The sequence below is a fragment of the Apaloderma vittatum genome, unplaced genomic scaffold, assembly GCF_000703405.1.
Source record: "Apaloderma vittatum isolate BGI_N311 unplaced genomic scaffold, ASM70340v1 scaffold16979, whole genome shotgun sequence".
Classification (NCBI taxonomy): Eukaryota; Metazoa; Chordata; class Aves; order Trogoniformes; family Trogonidae; genus Apaloderma; species Apaloderma vittatum.
This window is the reverse complement of record NW_009734786.1, coordinates 1-19,263: the sequence shown is the minus strand read 5'-3', so window position 1 is coordinate 19,263 and position 19,263 is coordinate 1. Positions and strand designations below refer to the sequence as shown.

General features: G+C 37.8%; 1 protein-coding gene across 1 annotated transcript; it reads right to left on the bottom strand.

The window, feature by feature from the left end:
• Positions 1 to 1,484: 1,484 nt before the first annotated feature.
• Positions 1,485 to 19,253, bottom strand: NMBR (neuromedin B receptor; the record flags this gene model as incomplete). Its single annotated transcript, XM_009876405.1, has 3 exons — positions 1,485 to 1,886; positions 4,282 to 4,630; positions 18,925 to 19,253. Coding segments are annotated over 3 exons (1,080 nt in total), but the record flags the coding sequence as incomplete, so codon positions are not given.
• Positions 19,254 to 19,263: the final 10 nt, after the last annotated feature.

The window sequence follows — 19,263 nt, the reverse complement described above, 5'->3', positions numbered from 1 at the left end:
CTCTGGAGCTCAGACCCTGCTCCAATTAACGTCTCACCTGGCTTGGGGAATGGTTATTAGTCTGAAGGCAGGCAGCTCTATAAGGGAGCAATCAGCCTCCCCTGCCATTCCCTGTTATTTCAATTCTAGCTCCATACTGACCATGTACCTCGAAAATGTCCTTCTGGGAACACTGACGCAGACCTGTGTGCTGTCCATGACACTGGGATGACTCAAAAAAACTTTTGGAAATTCTTCTTTTAGGCAACCCAGCTAGGATTTTCAGAAGTTCCTTGACTGTTTATGCACAAGGGCCTTCATGAAAAGAAAAAGTATATTTTAAAGCTGAGATTTTCAACAGTACTTAGGCTTTATTTAGACTGATAAGCAGCGTGTGCAAGAGGAGTCAAAAAAAGAGCTTTTACAGAGCAACCAACGCCAGCTACCCATGTTCCAACACTTGGGGGTTATTTCAGACTGGAACTTGTCTGGTCTCATGGGCTGGATGATCATTAGTGATCAGCATACATTAGGTGTGTTCCTGTAGGGCATCCTTCAGTTTTGTTTTGTCTGGTAGTAATCCAGGTGCTGCACTGAGGTGTACGAAGCTTTGCCACAGGCCCTCTCTGAAAAAGCAGCTCAGAATTTTTCCTCTTTGAGTGTTCAGCCATCCCACTGTACTTAGCATCCTTCTTAGCTATGTACTTATATCAGCAAGGTCAGTTAGTAGTAGCAAATATAAATTAGCATGTAGATGCTCTAAATCAATAATTTCGCAGACCTATCAAATCGGAGAAGTGAACTTTCAGATACTGAGTTCTAGAAAACCTGCCAGTTGCAGACATTTGTCTTTTGAGATGTTAATCACAAAAATAATGGCATCTTAGCAGATAAACTTGTGACCTCAACAGCAAACAGAACCCAAAAAAAAGTAAACTCTCATCAAGTATGTCTGTGAAAATGAAAAAAACAAACTGGATTTAAATGAGGTAAAGATCTGGCAGGCCATACTTGAATAGTTTTTTTGTCTGAAACAACAACCTATGCATTGCAACAACTCTTTAATTGGGTCAAAAAAATGCCTATCAGTCTTAATTAACAATGCTTATACACACAGCACAGGTAGATCATGCAAAATCTATTAGAGTAAGACATTTGGATTGATAGTTAAAAATACATATTTTTCATATCAGGAAATTTGTGTTTTTATTAGATCAGCTACACTAATATTCACACCATTATTTTGATTTGTTACATGTTAAACATATATTAGCAACTCCATTGAAGTTCGATATGAAGCCAGACAGTTTTGTTTTCTCAATAAAACATACTCCTTACTTCTATCTGAAAGGAAGACTAGGTGTGAAATAACCTTAAATTGGCTAGACTTAAACAGATCCTCTGTTCTGAGAACTCAGACTAAGCACAGGAGACCCAAATGTGAGTTAAAAACTACAAAGAAAAAGTTCAAAATTGTTCCACAGTCTAAAATCACACCTATTAAATCATAATGATATTTCTTGTTTTAAGTTATGCCCATTCAGTTGTGTCATGCTAGTCACTGTGTTCCTGGTATTGCTTTTCAGGGAAGCCATCTGAATGGCAGAAGAGTTGCGCAAGTAGCTGGCAGATCTCTCTTGCTGAGTTTTCCTCCTGCACCGAAGCTGGTTGTTGAAATGTCTTCTAAAACTCTCGCTGAGAAAATATAGTGCAAATGGGTTGACACAAGAGTTGCAGAAGCTTAGCACTCGGGCCACTAAGGTAACAACCATATGACCTGTTGATGGATCAATCTTATTGTAATTAAAAGATCGGTACATGTATAGCACGTGGTTAGGAAACCAGCAGATAGCAAAGAAGCCAACAAAAACTAGAACAATTTTTGCCAGACGTTTCCGAGTTTCCATCTAAAAAGATGAAGAGAACCCAAATGAACAACAAGGAATAGAACTACTCCACATAACAGTCTCAGTTAAAACACGGAGCATTTTGCTTTATATTGACTTTAACAATCGTCATACGTAAAGCCACTAAAAATGCTTCCTTCAGGGGCTGAATTGCTTTTTTGTATCTCTTTTACTTTCCTTTCCCACTTTTGGTTTACTTTCAGTGAAAGATCCCAGCTCTTTGCAGTTACAGAAGGTTGCTCTTTCTGTATGATATACTCAGCAAGAGTGATTCATGACCCAGGTAAACATTGGCTTTTAGCCTGAAAGCACACGCCAAAGGATGTCGTGAAACATGACCTTTTCTGATGAGATCTTAGTGCTTGGCTTGAAACTTAGCCTTAGTTAGAAACCTATTTAGAAACTCTTGGCTTTGAAATCTAGAGACACTGTGAATGAAATGTAGAGACGTCGCTAGGCTGTTAGCTGTGCAATGGTACTTCCATCCCATTATTTTGCCCACAATTCCTCAGCTTGCACCTCTCTCCTAGACAAACCACTAAAACTGCATTGCACAGTCTGAAGCATCTTAATTCTAGGGTAAGGTGAAAGGTTTAGTTAATCTTCAGTAATGACATGTAAGGAATGCACCTTAATCACAGTGCTAAAGTTTAACGGACTACAACATAGATATTGAGAGTGGCTGAAAAGTTGACAGAAAATGAGCCTAAGCAGTGGTTCCAAACTGAGAAAGGGAAGGAAACTGGCCAGGTAGAAGGCACCAAAGGGATGCAGAAACTTTCTACGTGTTCCTCACAAAAGATTTATTATGTATGGCAAGAACCAAAGTTTTGCAAAGGCAGGCAATTTTTCTGGCTTTAGTCAATTTTCTGCAAAAAAACCCCAAACCCCAAACAGACAAAACTACAAAAAAAAAGAGTAAATTTATGCTGTCAGGGTTCCAAAATCTGTGAAATAAATCTTTTAAGTAGTTTTCTTGGCTCTATATAAACCAAAACCAGTGGGGAATTCACAAAAGATGGGAAAACTCTAACATTCCATATTAGTAGGTTTTGCACTCAGGCAGATTGCAAAAGCAGACCAAAAGGTATAGTGTGAATATTACACTTTTATACTACAGCCTAAAGAGATGTGCGTTCATAGCAACAGTCTTGAATTTACTTCCTCTTGCTGGGAGATAGGTAAGTACACTGAAATTTTCTATTATTCTGAGCCCTATAGAGTAATAAAAAGAAAAAAAAACTAAGTAGAATGAAAAAAATATGTTCTTACTTTGAAAATACATGTGTGTTCAGAAATGTGATATAAATTAAATATTGTTTCCATACTGAGGGTTCAGCCAAAATGCTCTCTATATTTCACAGGAAAATAAAGTAACACATGAAGTGCTAATATATATTCATTTTTTACAAAAAACAGGCTAGAGTACAAAAGAAATACTGAGCAAAAAGAACATGAGGGAATGTGGTCTTTCTTTTTAAAATAATAGGTACATGCTATATTCTTAAGGAGATTTCAGTGAGTATAAAAGCATTTTCTAAAATATTGGCAGAGAAAATTCTTCGAAACTGTTTTAATGGGCACAAGTATTTTTCTCTACCAACACTAATGCCTTTGTAAAGTGTATGAAGCACTTCCAGTGCAAAAGCTGTTGTTCGTGTATACAAATGTTCCCACTAATGAGCAGCCTGTTATTATGTTTGAAGCTGGCTTTGTCCAGCGTTTTAAATTTTTTTGTCTCAAAGGTATACAGAATCTACACTGAAAGTTTTATAGCATCTATGATACAAAGGATATTAGAAAAGTGTAAGTTCAGGATTGTATCCAGGAAAGATCTACTGAGAAAACCAAAGAAGAGGCAGTTCATGCTCTGTGTTTGTTTTTTCAGCACTCCTTGGTCTGAGAAGAACCTTAGACCCTCTAAGAAAAATTGCCCCTGCCTATGTCAGTTTTTTTAATTTCCAAGCACAAATAAAACAGAGAGAATTCTCAAAACATTCATGTAAGATTTCTACCAAAAATGGATGCCTATAGGGATAGGTGAAGCCACTGGCATTAACTACAAAAATATTGTTCCTAAGAACATAAGTAATGGTTACAGTAACAACATGTACAAACACAAATAACAATCCTATTTCTTTTTAAAAATATGCAATGATGGCACTGAATTTATATTTTTCCTTGCTAGTATTTATTTACACAATGGGTTTATTATTGAGTAATTGTGAAAACAGGGAGATATTTCAGATAATTCTTGGCATAGTTCCTGCATGTGAAAATGGAACTAATCCTCTGCAAAATCCAAGAATTTGGATGTTATAGTTCCTGTACTTTCATATATAAGTACATACAGCACACAGACCTTTCATCAGAATGAAAAAAAAAAATTGCTTACCTGTCTTTTGCAATGCTCACTGTATTCTCCAGGGATGTTGTGAGCACTTTTCATTAAACTCTTTGCAATATGATAGTAATAGATACTAATAATGGCAAGAGGGATAAGGAAATACACAAGGAAAATCATCACAGAATGGATCTTCGGGTGCAAGTCATCCGTCATGGGGTATGGTATGCATGCTGTGAAGGTGGCATTATCCACGTCGTTAACGTAGGCGAGTTCGGAGAACACTACTTCAGGAACTGCTAGGAGCATGGAGATTACCCAGATGGCAATGGCTTTAAGATAGGTCCATAGCACTGCACTGGAGGCCTGGATGTCCATGGGATTTACAATTGCTTTGTACCTGAAATTGACCAAATCACAGATGCAAATTAACAAGTATCCTTTCAAATTCAACATGTGAAGCACAAGGCCACTTCATACCTTTGATTAAAATAATGTCGTATATTGTTCTTATTTGAAATGCCAATTGGTTTGTAATCTTTCTTAAATTTGCAATCACTAAATCTCTAGCTTCATCCGCATGTCTATACCCTGGCTACAGCCTGTGGCTGGAGGTGCCCATTCTGTGCCAGCCTGGTGAAGGTGCAGAAGCAGCCACGACTCTTCCTTTCTCCAAATCCCTCCAGCAAATCCCCAGACGCACATGGTACCTCCATACACCCACCTCACTCTTGTACCAGCACATCCATACCAGAGCTCGCTTCCTTCCTCAGTCACACGGGGCAATAACAAGCATTAATCAACTCTTGCCACATCAGCAGCAGTTGCTGCTGTGGTGGCTAGTGCCTTCTCACCCCAGCGCCTTTCCACACACAGAAATACACTGTCCCAGCTGTGGAGCCTGGAATATATGCATCTTCATGAAGTCAGGCAGGAATGACTCCCAACAACCTGTGCAGAAGTATTAAACCCTTAAATAAAGTAAGCACCTCCACATCAATAGTTGGACGCTGCAGCTTTATACTGCATTTTTGGGAAACCGTCTCATAATATATGATCACATATAAGCCTTTGCAGAGTTGGTAATTTCATAACTATTACAACGAAAAACAGGAAGAATTGCAGAGAATTGAAATATCACACTACAACAAAGTAAAATAAATGAATAGAAGTAGACTGGTCGGGAATTCTTTTCCCACAAGAAAAATTCAGTTTTGAAATGTGAAATATATTTTGAGAAAAATATTTCAAGTATATCTTAGTGTTTTCCTTAGATTTTTAATTTATTTTTAAAATCTTTTTTTCAAATTTCAAGTAAATTGTGTTTTAATGTTTTCATTAAAAACTGAACATGAAACAAAACATTTCAGTTTGTTTAAGCTATGGTAATTTTGAAGGCTGTTTTATCTGATGGGATCTTTTTGCTTTTTCAATTTTTTGTTTCTAGTTTTGATTTAATTTGGAATGGGTGATTATTTTTCTGAAATTGCAGAAGTTTTGAGAAATGGAAAAAAATATTTTTCTTTAAGATCTAAAGATATTAAATCTAAGGTATTAAACACCCACTGAGGTGTTTTATTTTCTTTGTTAGCTACACAATGAGCTTTGAGTGAGAAGAACTGCAACTTGGATGTCTTTACTTGATGATAGAGCTCCTTATCTATGCATGTAGATACACACATGTGCATATACAACTATGTATGGGTATGAACAAGTGTCTAAATACACACCAAGGGTTAGGTTGTGGTTAAATATAACATAGCTGCTGAAAGGAATGGTGAGAAATGGAGTTGTGAACCCAGATATCTATGGCTGGTTTTCAGGTCCTTCATAGCCCATCAACACCTTGAGAAGACGTTTGAGGAACAGTAGATTAAAGCTTTACTCCCATGCAGCAACAACTTGTGTGTCTGGTGGCATCCACTAGTGTAACTGGCTATGCCATGAAAAGGGCTGGAGCAGAGCACTGTCTTGGTACTCTAGCAAACTTTGTCTTCACAGAATATTTGAGTCAAAATGTGCCTTGGAGTCCTCTTTCTAAGGACTGTGATAAATTGAATTTTCACTAAAAATAATGGCTATTTATTTTCATATTCTCTCTGAATTCAGAGAGAGGATTTTTACTGTCTCTTCATCCAAATCGCAGAGTAGAAAATAAAACTCACTAAACTGTCTCTGTTAATTTATGTTTACCATTTCTTCTAACACAGAATGAGAAACTCCCTGGACACTAAGGTGTAAAGAAATCCTTTATACTGCCGTAGGAAGGACAGAAGCTTCTGCACAAAGCATGAATTCTCCCCAGCACAATCTGTGACCTTATTATTCAATAATTTACTTCCTATTGCTGTCTGCCTTGATTTCATTACATAAAGACAGACTTATTTCATTTCATTCAACTGAGGTGACGTCAAGTTTTTACATCTGTTCATTTTTTTAAAACTTTATGTTGCTGAGGAATAGCTGGTTTGGGGACCTGGGGGAGGAAGGGCAGACATTGGATTAAAATCAGGTTTTATACTACAAGTTTATTTACTTTTTCTCTCTTTTACCATTGCAGTGCTTCATGTTGTTTTGACCACAGCCTTATAACACAAGACAATGACCATGTCACAATTAACTGTATTAGCTGCATTTGGTCTGATTAATACCTAAATGGGAAACCTTTCCAGAAGCCTTTATATTAGCAGATGTGGCATATGTTTGTACCTTGCCATATATTGCTGTTCCAGCAAATAGTATGCTTGCCCCTGAGCTATGACTGACTCCAAGTTGGAAGGCACTGGAGCAGAGTGCCCTTTTTCACTGGGTGCAGACCAAAAAAACTTCTTTAATCTGATCAGAATTCTACTTGCTACTTCAGCTGACTACAGTACATCACTCTTCTTCCTAGGACTCAGCCTGGCACAGTACTTGGTGGCAATGGGAAGAAAAAGGCACTAAACACATTACAAAATCTGTCATCTTGTTTGTGTCTCTGAAAAGATATAGAGTCGAAAGAGACAAGTTACAGATAAAATCAGATGTAAACGGAGCGATATTAGAAGTGTTCCCAAAATGAATACCCAGCCTTTTATTTTGTATAAAACCGTTGTAAGACTAAAACATACCACCAACTATTCGAATTACAAAGTGCATATTTGTTATCAATAAAACAACACTGGAACATCTGAGTAAGGGTGCAAATTATTTAGTCAAGTTAGTAAGCAAAATCCATCTTTTCCTTTAGTTCACTGATCAAAAAAGAAAATTGTAGGTTGCCATGAAGATCAGGAAATAATTATAAATATGCATTTGGTTTTAATTAAAAGCCTTCATGTAAATTCTGTCTTCCTACATCCTCTATTATTATCACTGCTGACAAAGTCACTGCAACTCAGCAAGTACTTTTATAAGTTTGCTTTCTTTGGAGCTGTGGTTTCTGCCAATGGACAAGCACAAACTTCCCCATTCTGCAGATTGGTTTTGTTTGTATTGTGTGTTTCCATTACAAAGCAGTATCCTCCCTTCTACACAACCAAAAAAAGAGATGAAAAAAGAATATCCTCTTCCTGCAGTTATAACATGTTGCTACCTTCTGAACTCCACTCACCATCTTTGTTTTCAGTACCTTTTTTCACCTTTGTTTTAAATACATTTGTAAAGGTGTTTCTCAGCTCCCAGTCAGAATGGAAATCTCTACTTCTGTCTCTGCTTCATTCGCAACGCTATTCTCCTTGTCTTCAAAAGAAGCTGCTCCATGATTAGTCCTAAGATGTCCCTCCGTTGCAGTGCTACCTCTTTTTCTAGAGTACTTTGTTGTGATGACCTTCAAAAACAAATTAAAAAGAAAAACTAAAACAACTAGACAATACTCAGGCAGTCACTTGACTGATTTCAGCCTACCATTCTAACTAGAATTGCCTCAAAATCTCCTCGCTCTTTTGTTTTCATATCTTCTGTTGTCTTTGCTTAAAAAGTCTTCAGGTCAAGGACTTCCTTCTTGCTCTTGTTCATATTGCACCTATCACAAATAGACTATAATTTATCACTTAGTTTCCTACATGCCATCACAATGCAAATAAATAAATACAATAATGAGGTGTCACAAACCAGAGATCTAATTCAGGGAGGGCAGATCCATATTAATTTGATTTAATTTGCATTTTAATCCTGGAGCTGGAGAGGTTAGTAGCATTGGCCTCGTTATAAAAGCTTCTGGTTTAAGTGATACTGCTGTGCCAATAGTACCACATTTTCTGCAAATTTATCAAAATGGTTTATGTTAGCATTTTATTGTGACATTGCATGAATATTTCAAAGAGTAAACGACAGCATTTATCCAAGCAATATAAAAGGATGTAAAAATATCTTTATAGGGAACATGGCTGTGTGGTCAATATTTGTTAAAAATACTAATAGCTCATTCAATTTTAGCCAACTCCATTAAAGTAGAATGAAATTTTGGATGGGACAAAGTCCCTTAAACTTTTATGGACAGTTCTGTTGACTCAACTCCAGTTGAATCATCAAGAGGAGAACAATTTATTTAGCTGAGAACAATGTGGAATTATTTGATGTCCACTGTTGCAAGAATTTCTTTCATGACGCACAGTCTGAGATTCGCACTTACTCTCTTTTATTATTATGAATTCTTGCAATTTAAAGTTTCTTAATTTTTTATATTTAAACCAAATATTTTTTATTCTGTGCTTATCTCTTAAGTGCAGAGAATTACATTCACCAGGAATGAGCATCTCAGAGGTCTGATAACTAAATATAAAGAACAGTATTTGAAATGAAAACTAGCAGACCATGTGTAAACGCAGTTAAAATGCATATCAATGGCATGCATTCTGTATTTCTCAGAGGGAAAATCATAAGATTTTCCTAAGTGAAAAAAGTTTTCCACTCTATAGAAATATTCTCTATTAAGTCAAAAACTATCAATAATGCTTTAACTAAAAAGTCTGATTTAATATTTTGGATGACAATTTCTCTACTCCAAAAAAGAATAAAAAAATGTTCCCCAGGATGGTCTGGTATTTTTCTTCTGCAGGAAATATATTGCTTGTCCTGTCCACTCAGTGTTTTAGAAGATAAATTTTCTCTTTCCTTTCTGTTGTCTCTTCTCTTGCTACTTCTTTCTCTCACCATTCACCTCATATTAGCTAACTATAATACTTACAAGCTCATACAAATCTTGCAATGCTATCTCATTGCCTGCAGTCTGGCTCTTTATTTCTATTCCTCTAAGCCTATTTACTTATAACTGCACTAGTTAAAAGCACCATCAGTAATTTATTCAATACGCCTCCCGAGAGCAGTAACAATAAGTTGTTTCACTGGCTGTTGTTCAGAAAAGTTCATATATGTAAGTATTCCCAGTAGATTTATATTTAAGTCTGATAACTCTAAATCACTGATGAACATAGTTTTACATATCTTAAGACAGACACATATGTATTCAGGAGAGTTGCAATTTCTTTAAGTTTCTGAGGAGAAGAGAGTCTTAAGAGAAAGACCTCCTCTGAAGAGTGATTTGGAAAGATTTGTCATCAGGTCTTTTATTTTACTCTGTCTCAACCAGAAGTTTTGAGCATTCTCTCCATAAAGGAGAGAAAAAGAAAAAAGATAAAAAAGGGTGGAAGGGAAGAGGGAAGAAAGAAAAGAGAAAAGGAGAGGAGAGGAGAGGAGAGGAGAGGAGAGGATGGGACAGAGGGGAAGGAAGAGGGGAGGGAAGGGGAACAGGAGGCAAATCTAACGAAAACATCTATATTAGCAAACTAAACAGTGCCAGGGCCTATTCTGCAGCCTGGAGGCCAAGTGGCCTTGGCTGGACACCCATGACCATTCCACACAACTCTTTAATCTCCCAATATGAGAGCACCGCATCCAAACAAAATAGGAAATTTACGTTTGCATTGGTAACAGCCTCTGGGCCTATGTTTAATCCTGAATTATGCCTAGAAATTGTTTAGGAGAATATTGACTGACCTGGGTCAAAACCATACCATGGACTGCCTTTAATAACTATGTGACAAGTGGTTGACTTCCAGTGCTTAAGCCTATGTTTTGGCACCTTTGATTATGCTTTTCTCTATATATAAAAAATATATATACACACAAATATACATACATGAACATATGTACATAGCAAAATAACCCACATGTTTTTGGGCACTTGGTCCCAAGAACACCACTCAGAAGCTTCTCAAAATGGCTGGCCTAACCCAGGCCACTGTGCCTCATTTTTCCTGGCTTTTAAATTAAGCAATTAGCTGTATTTGCCCTGCTGTGCATGCTGGGCAGACCTACTGATTGTATCTAAACCTCAATAGAATCTTGAAACTAAGCACAGCAAAACTGAGAAGCCTGGTCTTAAAGATATATTTTAATAATGGCTGGAGCACATCAAAGTCATTAGCTTTCACAAAACAGCCTTGGCAAAGGCAGCTCTGATACCAGCCTCTCCAAGAGCAAAATGGCGCATTCATTCAGTCAGGGTGTCTGGGAGTCATTGCTGGGGCCTCCTAGACAGTGGCTCAAAATGAGAACCTCATTCTTACCAGGCTGCATCATACAAACTCCTGGACATAGCATTTCCCACTAGAAAGTACATGCAAGCTTAGCATTTGTATTCTTGGGGTTTTATTGCCATTCTGGAGCACTTATGTCATTCCAGTACTAATTTAGAATTCTGGATTTTGGATTCTGCACAGAAGGAGTGAATAGGAGGAGGAGAAAGTCAACAGCTGGGTTAGAGATTGGGCATTGCAATGTGTAGCCTAGGTAAGCTTACACTGCTTGGCTTTATCCCCTAGTGCTCTGCTCTCTATTTAGTCGTATTACTTCTTCCTCACTATAATGCTAATGTAATTTAAAAAAATCTTAGAAAACCATACCTAACTTCATCTTATCCTTAATCAAAAGAATTATATTCTGAATCTTGAAGGGTCAAAAGAGTTTCAGGAGAGAGAAGCATTTCCCCAAATAGGCTCAATCCATATCCCATTGATACTCCTGCCTTTAGATTGATGAGACAGAGATTCATGCTTCTCTGCATATCCACCATATGCTTAATGCATGTCTCCCAGCAATGATATCTATACATATTTGAATGAAGGAGAGCTCATAAAATCATCACTGCTGGAGCAGAAGGTCAATAAAAATATCGGTTACAAAAACTAAAGTGCCTGGAAGCAGAAATCCTAAGAGTAAATTATGCTCAGTGTCAGTTTATAAAATTGTTGCCATTACAAAACGATTCCTCCCATTTCTTTGATGAATGCAGTATTAGCCCATCCTATGGCAGATAACACAGCTATCGAGGACAACATTACATAGTCAGATGATTTTTAGAAATGTTACAAGCCAGGAAGAATTACATGACCAACTCTTTATTAATGTATCTGGAACAGACAGATTTTACCATGTGACAGCCTAGACCACACATCTCTAATTGCTAAATTCAAAAACCTGCAACTTCATTTATTTGCTCCAGTATTATCATTAGAAGGCTCCACTCTGTCACTTTTAAACTTGTTTTCAGTTCAGTTTTATTTGCAACTTCTGTTCCTACTTTGCATTGAAATAAATGCAGGTGGAAAAAACAACTACACACTACAGTAAAAAAATGAACATGAAAAAATTACAGAGGAAAAGGTTAATATAGCAATCCTTAAAATACAAACAATCAGACCAACTTGGAGACAAAGCACAAACATGACACTATGTTAAAAAATATATACTCTGAAAAGTATTTGGAAAAAAAATGAAACGGTATTTGGGATAGTTATGTGAAGGACAAAACAGAATCATTTGAGATAGAACAACAACATATCATAATAATCCATTTCTCTCATGTTCATACACACACCATAATTTTATTTGTATATATGCTTATACAAAGCCGGAGATACACAAATTGCATACAGCACATCTAAATATGTCAAAATTTATATGGATTATCTGTCTCTTAGTTCTTTTCTCTGATACCTGACAAGTCGTGTCAAGTTAATTCCAAACATACTTCTCTACCAAAGTAGGTTTCTGCTTACCTTCCATGAATTCTATGAACTTGTAAGAACTCACTTGCTGTTTGTAATCACGCTGTCAGATTGAGTTGAATCTCAGCCTGGATTTAGAAGTTACTAGTGGAGACATATTTAGACCTAGAGACTGTGACCACATATGTCTTGTTTCATTAGTACATAAAAAACACACAAAAAGAATTTAGCACCGGGAAGACACAGTCTGGAAAATGGCTCTGCAGCAAAACCCATATGAGAAATACCCTATTTCTTCTATAATTAAACTACTTAAAATGAGTTTTCAATTAAATCATCCCTTTTGGGAAGCATATTGGAAAGTTCCATCACTCTGCACATATGTAAAATATATTTATTATTTATTCTCTACCAAATTTATCACCACGGAAAACATGTGAAATATTTTCCCTAGAGAAAGCATTGATCAAGCATATTTCGCCTTTGACATCATTTCTGAGGACCTGTTAAATGCAGACTTGAGGGTTTCAACAATCCAGCTGGGATAAACTCATTGCAATGTAATATACAAGGCAATTGTGTACCATGTTATGGGGAAATGCAAACAAATAAAATAAATATATGGAGATTTACATTCAGTCCTGCTTGGTAAGAATTCAGCTGCATCTGCTATTTAGCAGTTATTTTGTCTGTCACAGGCACAGGCTTTTACTGAACTGATCAGAGAAACAGGAAACTGGTTTTATCACTGTTTCTCAGGCTTTAGGTTGCAGCCCAGGAAAGGCTATTGGACACCCACATTTGCATTCATCAAAGCAACGTCAGCTGCTTCTAGCACAACATGGGTATTGCATCGATCACTGCCTGGGATAAACACCACAGCCATTTCTCACTCTGCCATCCTCAGGACTAAGCTGTTTCTCTATGAGTTGAAGAACACACACAGGACACATGGACAAAGGCAGGAGCTTAAAGGATGCATGTGTCTGTATGAAGTCAGAAAAATTTGTCTAATGGGAGAAAAATGCTGTTTGCTGAGAAATCATTTTCAGTTGTGTAAAGATGGTCACAAAAGGAATTTCTCCAACCACTGGTTTGAATTGCCTGACTTGGACAAACTTACCCTAGAATAGGTAGCTCCATCTACTCCAGAGATAAAATTCCTTCTGCATTATCATTTTTTTTTCTTTATGCAATGTTTTCCATCATATTCCTTTCAATTGTACAGAATGAATACTAAGACATTTTGGGGAGTGACAGGTGAGGCAGACTTCAGTAACTTGACAAAATATGTCAGAGTTTCATCAAAGGTGAAGCTTTATTTTGTGAGTCAAGTTTGTATATATCAACGATATGGTGAGCTTAAAAAATATTGTGAGACAAAGCTTCCCCAACCTTTTAAATTTCTTTTGTTTTGCCTGTTATTGCATAATTATAACCATACTGCTACAGCCTACAGTGAGAGAAACATCTGGACCGTCATTTCTTTTAAGGTACTTCAGTAAGTCATTTATTCAATGCATTTACTTCAAGTGTTAGATTTCTCAGAGATATTTGTATAGATTACATAGTTCTACTTGTTCTGTATTATTTTGTTATCCCATTTACTATATACAGCCAAAGCACTGTTTTATACAGATAGTCTTTCATTTTACCTTTGATTATTTTTTCTTTATTCTTTAGTTAATTATAGATAATTTTCAGGATTTCATTTAATAGTACTTTCCTTGTGAAGGCTCTTTAGTCCCTGAATGTCAACTATTAGAGCTCAAAAAGAAATTGTGTCCGCTTTCCTGCTTCACCTACTCCACCACATGTAATAAGAAATTAGGATTTTAGAAGTCTCCAATTACTGTATTTCAGCCCCTGACATAACAAAAGAAGGAACTTTAAATAAATTCTGAAGAGGAGTAAAAATGAATTTTTATTAAGAGTGATTTTATTAATCAAAAATCCTAAAGTAGTACTGGGGCCCTTTTTCACACTTCTAAATGTCTTCAAAACAGTTTCTGAGTCCCACAAAAAGTAGAAGACAATAGGCATGCAAACTGAGCCAGAATGGCTTTTGTCACTGGTTGCAGCCAAAAGTTAGTACAAAGATACTAAACTTGCACAAAAACTTTTTGCTTCTCTTTAAGTTTTTAAAAACACAGGTTGCAATCTTCCAAAATTAAAAAATAAATAAAGAAATAAAACAAACAAATAAAAAGATCAAATAATTTGGCTATTCATATCTATGGGATATGTTTTAAGCATCTCAGGCACTATATATAGATATTTAAGTATTAATTCAAATTTTCTAGCTCCTTTGTTATTAAGATATGGAAAAGGAGTTGGGGCACTAATGAAGAATAACTTTGTTACCTGGTTAATCAAATATGTGTTTCATCAAATGTGTCCTTCTGTCACACTTTTTAGGAAGAATACAAAGAAGATGTTATTTCAATTGCAATAGGGCCAGTTGCTCTACTGTTGAGGTTCGTTGTCTTCATCAGAGTGCAGAAGGACTGTATTTGAGCTAACACATTTAAATCCTTCATTAGAAAGAAAATTCAATCTAGAAAGAGTAGCAGAATTAAATTTAAACCTATTTTTACAGATCACATAAAAAATGAATCATAAATGACAGCCAAAGAAAAAAAAGGAGAGACAATCTGGAACACATCGAAAGATGCTATGAAGTGCTGCCATTCATTCCTTCAAAGGCTGTTCACCCTAGGTCGCTTGGCATTTTTCAAATGCAGTTGCTTTTCATCAGCACACACAATAATGCAGTGATGGCCAGAGGTGCACACTGTAGCACTCATTCTTAATCCACTGACTCCTGAGCTTCTACTCCAGCCACCTCTTCACACGGAGGTTTATGCATCATCCAGCTCTCTAGCTCTGAAAGGAATCTTGGGAATGTCTTTCTGTACCTGTGCTCCACTTCCCTACCCTAGTGGCCATCCCAGGCACAAATCAGCTCTAAGAATAGGGTGAGGACCCCCATAGGCCCAGTTTACACTCTGGGCCAACTGCATGGCCCACCATGGACATAAATTGGGAAAACACTCCCTGAAGGAGTGAATAAGTTCATGGGATGATTCAAGTCACACATCCAGCTACGCTTTTCCTCTCATCTCTTTATTTTTACCCTCCTTATTCAAATCCACTCCAAGTCCTGGGAATTTATCATCAACATCCATTAGTCCTGGCCAAAATTACAGTCCATGGCCCACTGAGAAGCAAACTAGATAGGGAACTTGTTTTTATTTCCTTGTCCACCCACATCTCTAGGAAGTGCACCTTTGGCCATCATGAACCAAATCTGTGTACCCTTTCAGGGTGTACTGAGTGCTATTGGAGGTCTTCTGGCCATTGGCCTTTTCATTCCCTACTTTTTTTGCTTTGTAAAGTATTGTGCCTCAATGTCCTGCCTTTTTTCCATTTGTCATCCACTGTAATTATTAGAATTTTGTCTTTGTATAATCCACCCTCTGTTGTTTTCTTATTTTCTTAAACCCAATAATTAATAAGCTTTCTCCACCATAATCAATAGTAGCAGTGGCCACGAGGGGCAGGGGCGCTGTCCCCGCAGATTTCCTGTGTGGTAGTGAGAGGGGACATCTGGCTCAGCAGCACTGCTCCTGTGGAACCTTCTGCATGCCAAAGAAGAAAGAGATGGCACCCTCCCCTGATGCCAACACACTGCACCACCAGTGCCACCACTGCCTCGCCTCTGCTGCCACCATCCCCACCACTGAGGGTGGTCTCCTAACCCCTCTGCTCCAAAATGTGTGGAGCTGCAGCAGGGCACCTCTGCCCACACCTGGCAGCCAGACCCACAGGAGCTCAGGGCTGGGAAGGGCTGTTTGAGGACACCAGCTGCTACTCCTGAGACAAGGATGGGCAACCTCGGGCAGATCTGCTGTGTGCTGCTGATTTCAGTCTGCAAGCATGCTCTAGGTATGTCCGAGAAGCCCTGTTATAAATTACATATCATTTTTGTACACCAAAAGAAACTGCTAAAAACCAAACCAAAATGTAAATAATCTCAGTACTTAATAATTAAGCTTCCAGATAGAAGGTGCATGTTTGTCATACTGAAAGCACTAGTGATGCTGACAGGGATTTCTGTGACAAAAAGCCATATGAAATACAGCAACTTTAGAAAAGACATATATGTAATGAATACTACTTTTTCTTCTTTATAGCTTCAGTTTGTAGTTAACAATCGTTCAAAGTTTATTGCTTCTGCAACTGTTGTTAAATATATCACACATATGTAATTTGTCATGCAGAATTTCCACATAAACAGTAAGTGCTAATTACATTATGGAAACCAAGACAACCTCCCTTTATCCTAATTCACCCAGGCACACTATAATGAACTCCAAAAAATTCCAAATCTGTTCCTTAGTGTAAGCAATGCCTGCAGTTCTATACAGTCCTGTAGTAGTAAGGAGTAAAAAGCAGGAAAGGCTTTAATGTTCATACACTAAAATGTACTTTGAGCAGTGTCTGTGAAAGAAGGGGTCACTGAGGAGGCATTGTATAGTAGACCAAAAGTTTACTGGATAATAATGGAGCGTTTTTAAGTGATATCACTGCTTCCAAAATCCTAACATTCTATGCTAGATTTCCTCATCTGGAGAAAACACTGCCTCCAACCAGATCTCGCCTCTTAGGTGCAGGATGCTGCCAACACACCTGATCTGCCAACATAGTCACCCATAACTGATGTTAAGTCAAGATCACACATGTTAGGATCTGCCTACAAATTAGTGTGACAAACCCCCCTCCACACCAATGTCTCTTCTTTAGTTCATACAAAAAGTGTCATACAGAAGGGTAGACCTGAGTCCAACCCAAACTCCACTGAGGGTCCAGCCAGCTTCACTCATAGGTGACTTGGGCCCCCAGGAGACAAGACACTGGTCTCTGAAGTCAGTGGCTGCTCTTCTGACTGAAAAAGAAACAAGTTTTGTTCTCTGTAACTGAAAATTGCAGAGGTTAAAGAAACAGAGTTGTTAAATTATTAGTATAAGTACTTTTTATATTTGTATATACCATGGACTCCAAAGTGCTAGAGGAACATATTTATTATGATCTTAATGGTCACAGCACACCATCTGTAGCTATTCTGTAGGATGTGTAATTCTAAATGCATTCTGCACAAACAGATTCTGCACCTTTTCTTCTTGAATCTTTACTGATATTAAAAGAAGGATATAAAATTATAAGGGAAAAGCAAACTGCATAAAAAGTAAATTAATGAAACCCTAAATGTTAAACCATCAGCATTCCCTCACATTTTATTTCATTACTGAGGTGATCTCCTCTGCAGATAACTTCTTCCCTCACAAGAATTGAGCAGAAAGAAAACTGACAGGATTGCTTGGCTATCCGAGGACAAATTTTGACATGCTCTTTAGCTGAGTTGATCATAGAGTTACAGGTGTTCCTTTAAGGAATGTTTTGCAAGCTCTTCTTCAAAAATGTAATGCACTTTCATAATTTACAAAGTCCTTACACAGAAGTATTTTAGGTCCTGATTCAGACACCACTGAGACTGACGACTGCTGAAGAGTACCTTCAGGTGGAATCAATTTACTGAATTGGCTAAAAGAAATTATAGTTATACTCTATTAAAAAAAGGATTAAAAATTTTAAAGAAACGTTACTGTAAGTGTGAAGATACGTTACTGAACTCAAGCCTTTACATCATGCACCAGTGTAAAGCATTGTGTTGGCTTAAAATACGACAAAAAAAAAATGGGCTAATTCCTATGAAGAAGTAATTAAACATCTTCATTTCTGTTTCATTTCTATTTAAAACAAAATAGCTTAGATAAGTAGGACAATTTAATTTAATTTAAGCTTGCCAATTACACTGCAAGATTTTGTCTTTCAGAGCCTGAAGCACAGTTCAATGGCCACCCAGTTGCTATAAATCCCTTAAGTACCCATTTATAGTAATTAGGAGTAAAAACTTGGAGTCCAGCTATTTGTTTCTCACTAATTTGACAAGTACTGGAGATGAAAGTGCTACTTCCTAGTTTGTTTGGGGGAATTTTACATTTTTTTCTTTTTTTTCTTTGTTTTCTATAAATTCAGAAGAAGCCAAAATGAATAATTTGAACAACAGTTTAAAATTGACAAGCACAACATAACAGTTTGCTGCCTCCAAATTCCCAGAGACTGAACTAGTTCAGCAGTCACCTCTGGTAACCTGCTCTTCTACTGGAGCACAAACACACATACGCATGCATACACACGCTCACTATTGGCAGATAGAAAAAAATAATTATTAAAAATACCTCTGTGCTTGACTTGGTTTAAGCTGCTCACTGCCTATTGACATACCACTGTGGCTTGGCATGGGTCATAACATCTAAAACCTTCCTCTAATGACCAAAATTTCAATACATGGGTGGTTACAGGATCATCCCAGGGGTGCAGAACACAGGACTAAACCTAGTTCTTGCAGCTGGCAGCCTGGCAGCTGAAGGCTCAGGTGCACCCATTTCCAGGAACCCTTCAACTTATTAGCAGACATGCCATCAGTCAGTGAGGAAAGAAGCATGGGCACCTCACAAGTTGGGCTAAGGGGACTGTAAACCAGGGATACATTACTTGAGGGGTGCTTTACCTTTTGTGCCAGCTCTGGCTAGCTTTAGCCCAAGCTGCAGAGAGCTGAGAAGGGGCAGCCCAGCTTTCCTACCTGTCAGCACTGAGGGCGGTGAGAGTGAAGACAGAGACACCAACAGAGGTGAGCTGGATGGCCGGGATGAGCTTGCAGCCCACCTCCCCAAAGAGCCACTCCTCGGAGAAATACCGGGAGGCATCCACGGGCACACAGGTCACTAGCAGCAGCAGATCACCAGCAGCGAGGCTAGAGATGAAGATGTTCGGCACACTCCTCATGGCACTGTTGGAGATAAAGATCTTCATGAGGGTGATGTTGCCCAGCAAGCCCACAGCGATGATGAGCAGGTAAAGTGAAGGGATCACGCAGCGGACGATGAACATGGCCGTGCCCCGCCCCGGGGGCAGCAGGGCC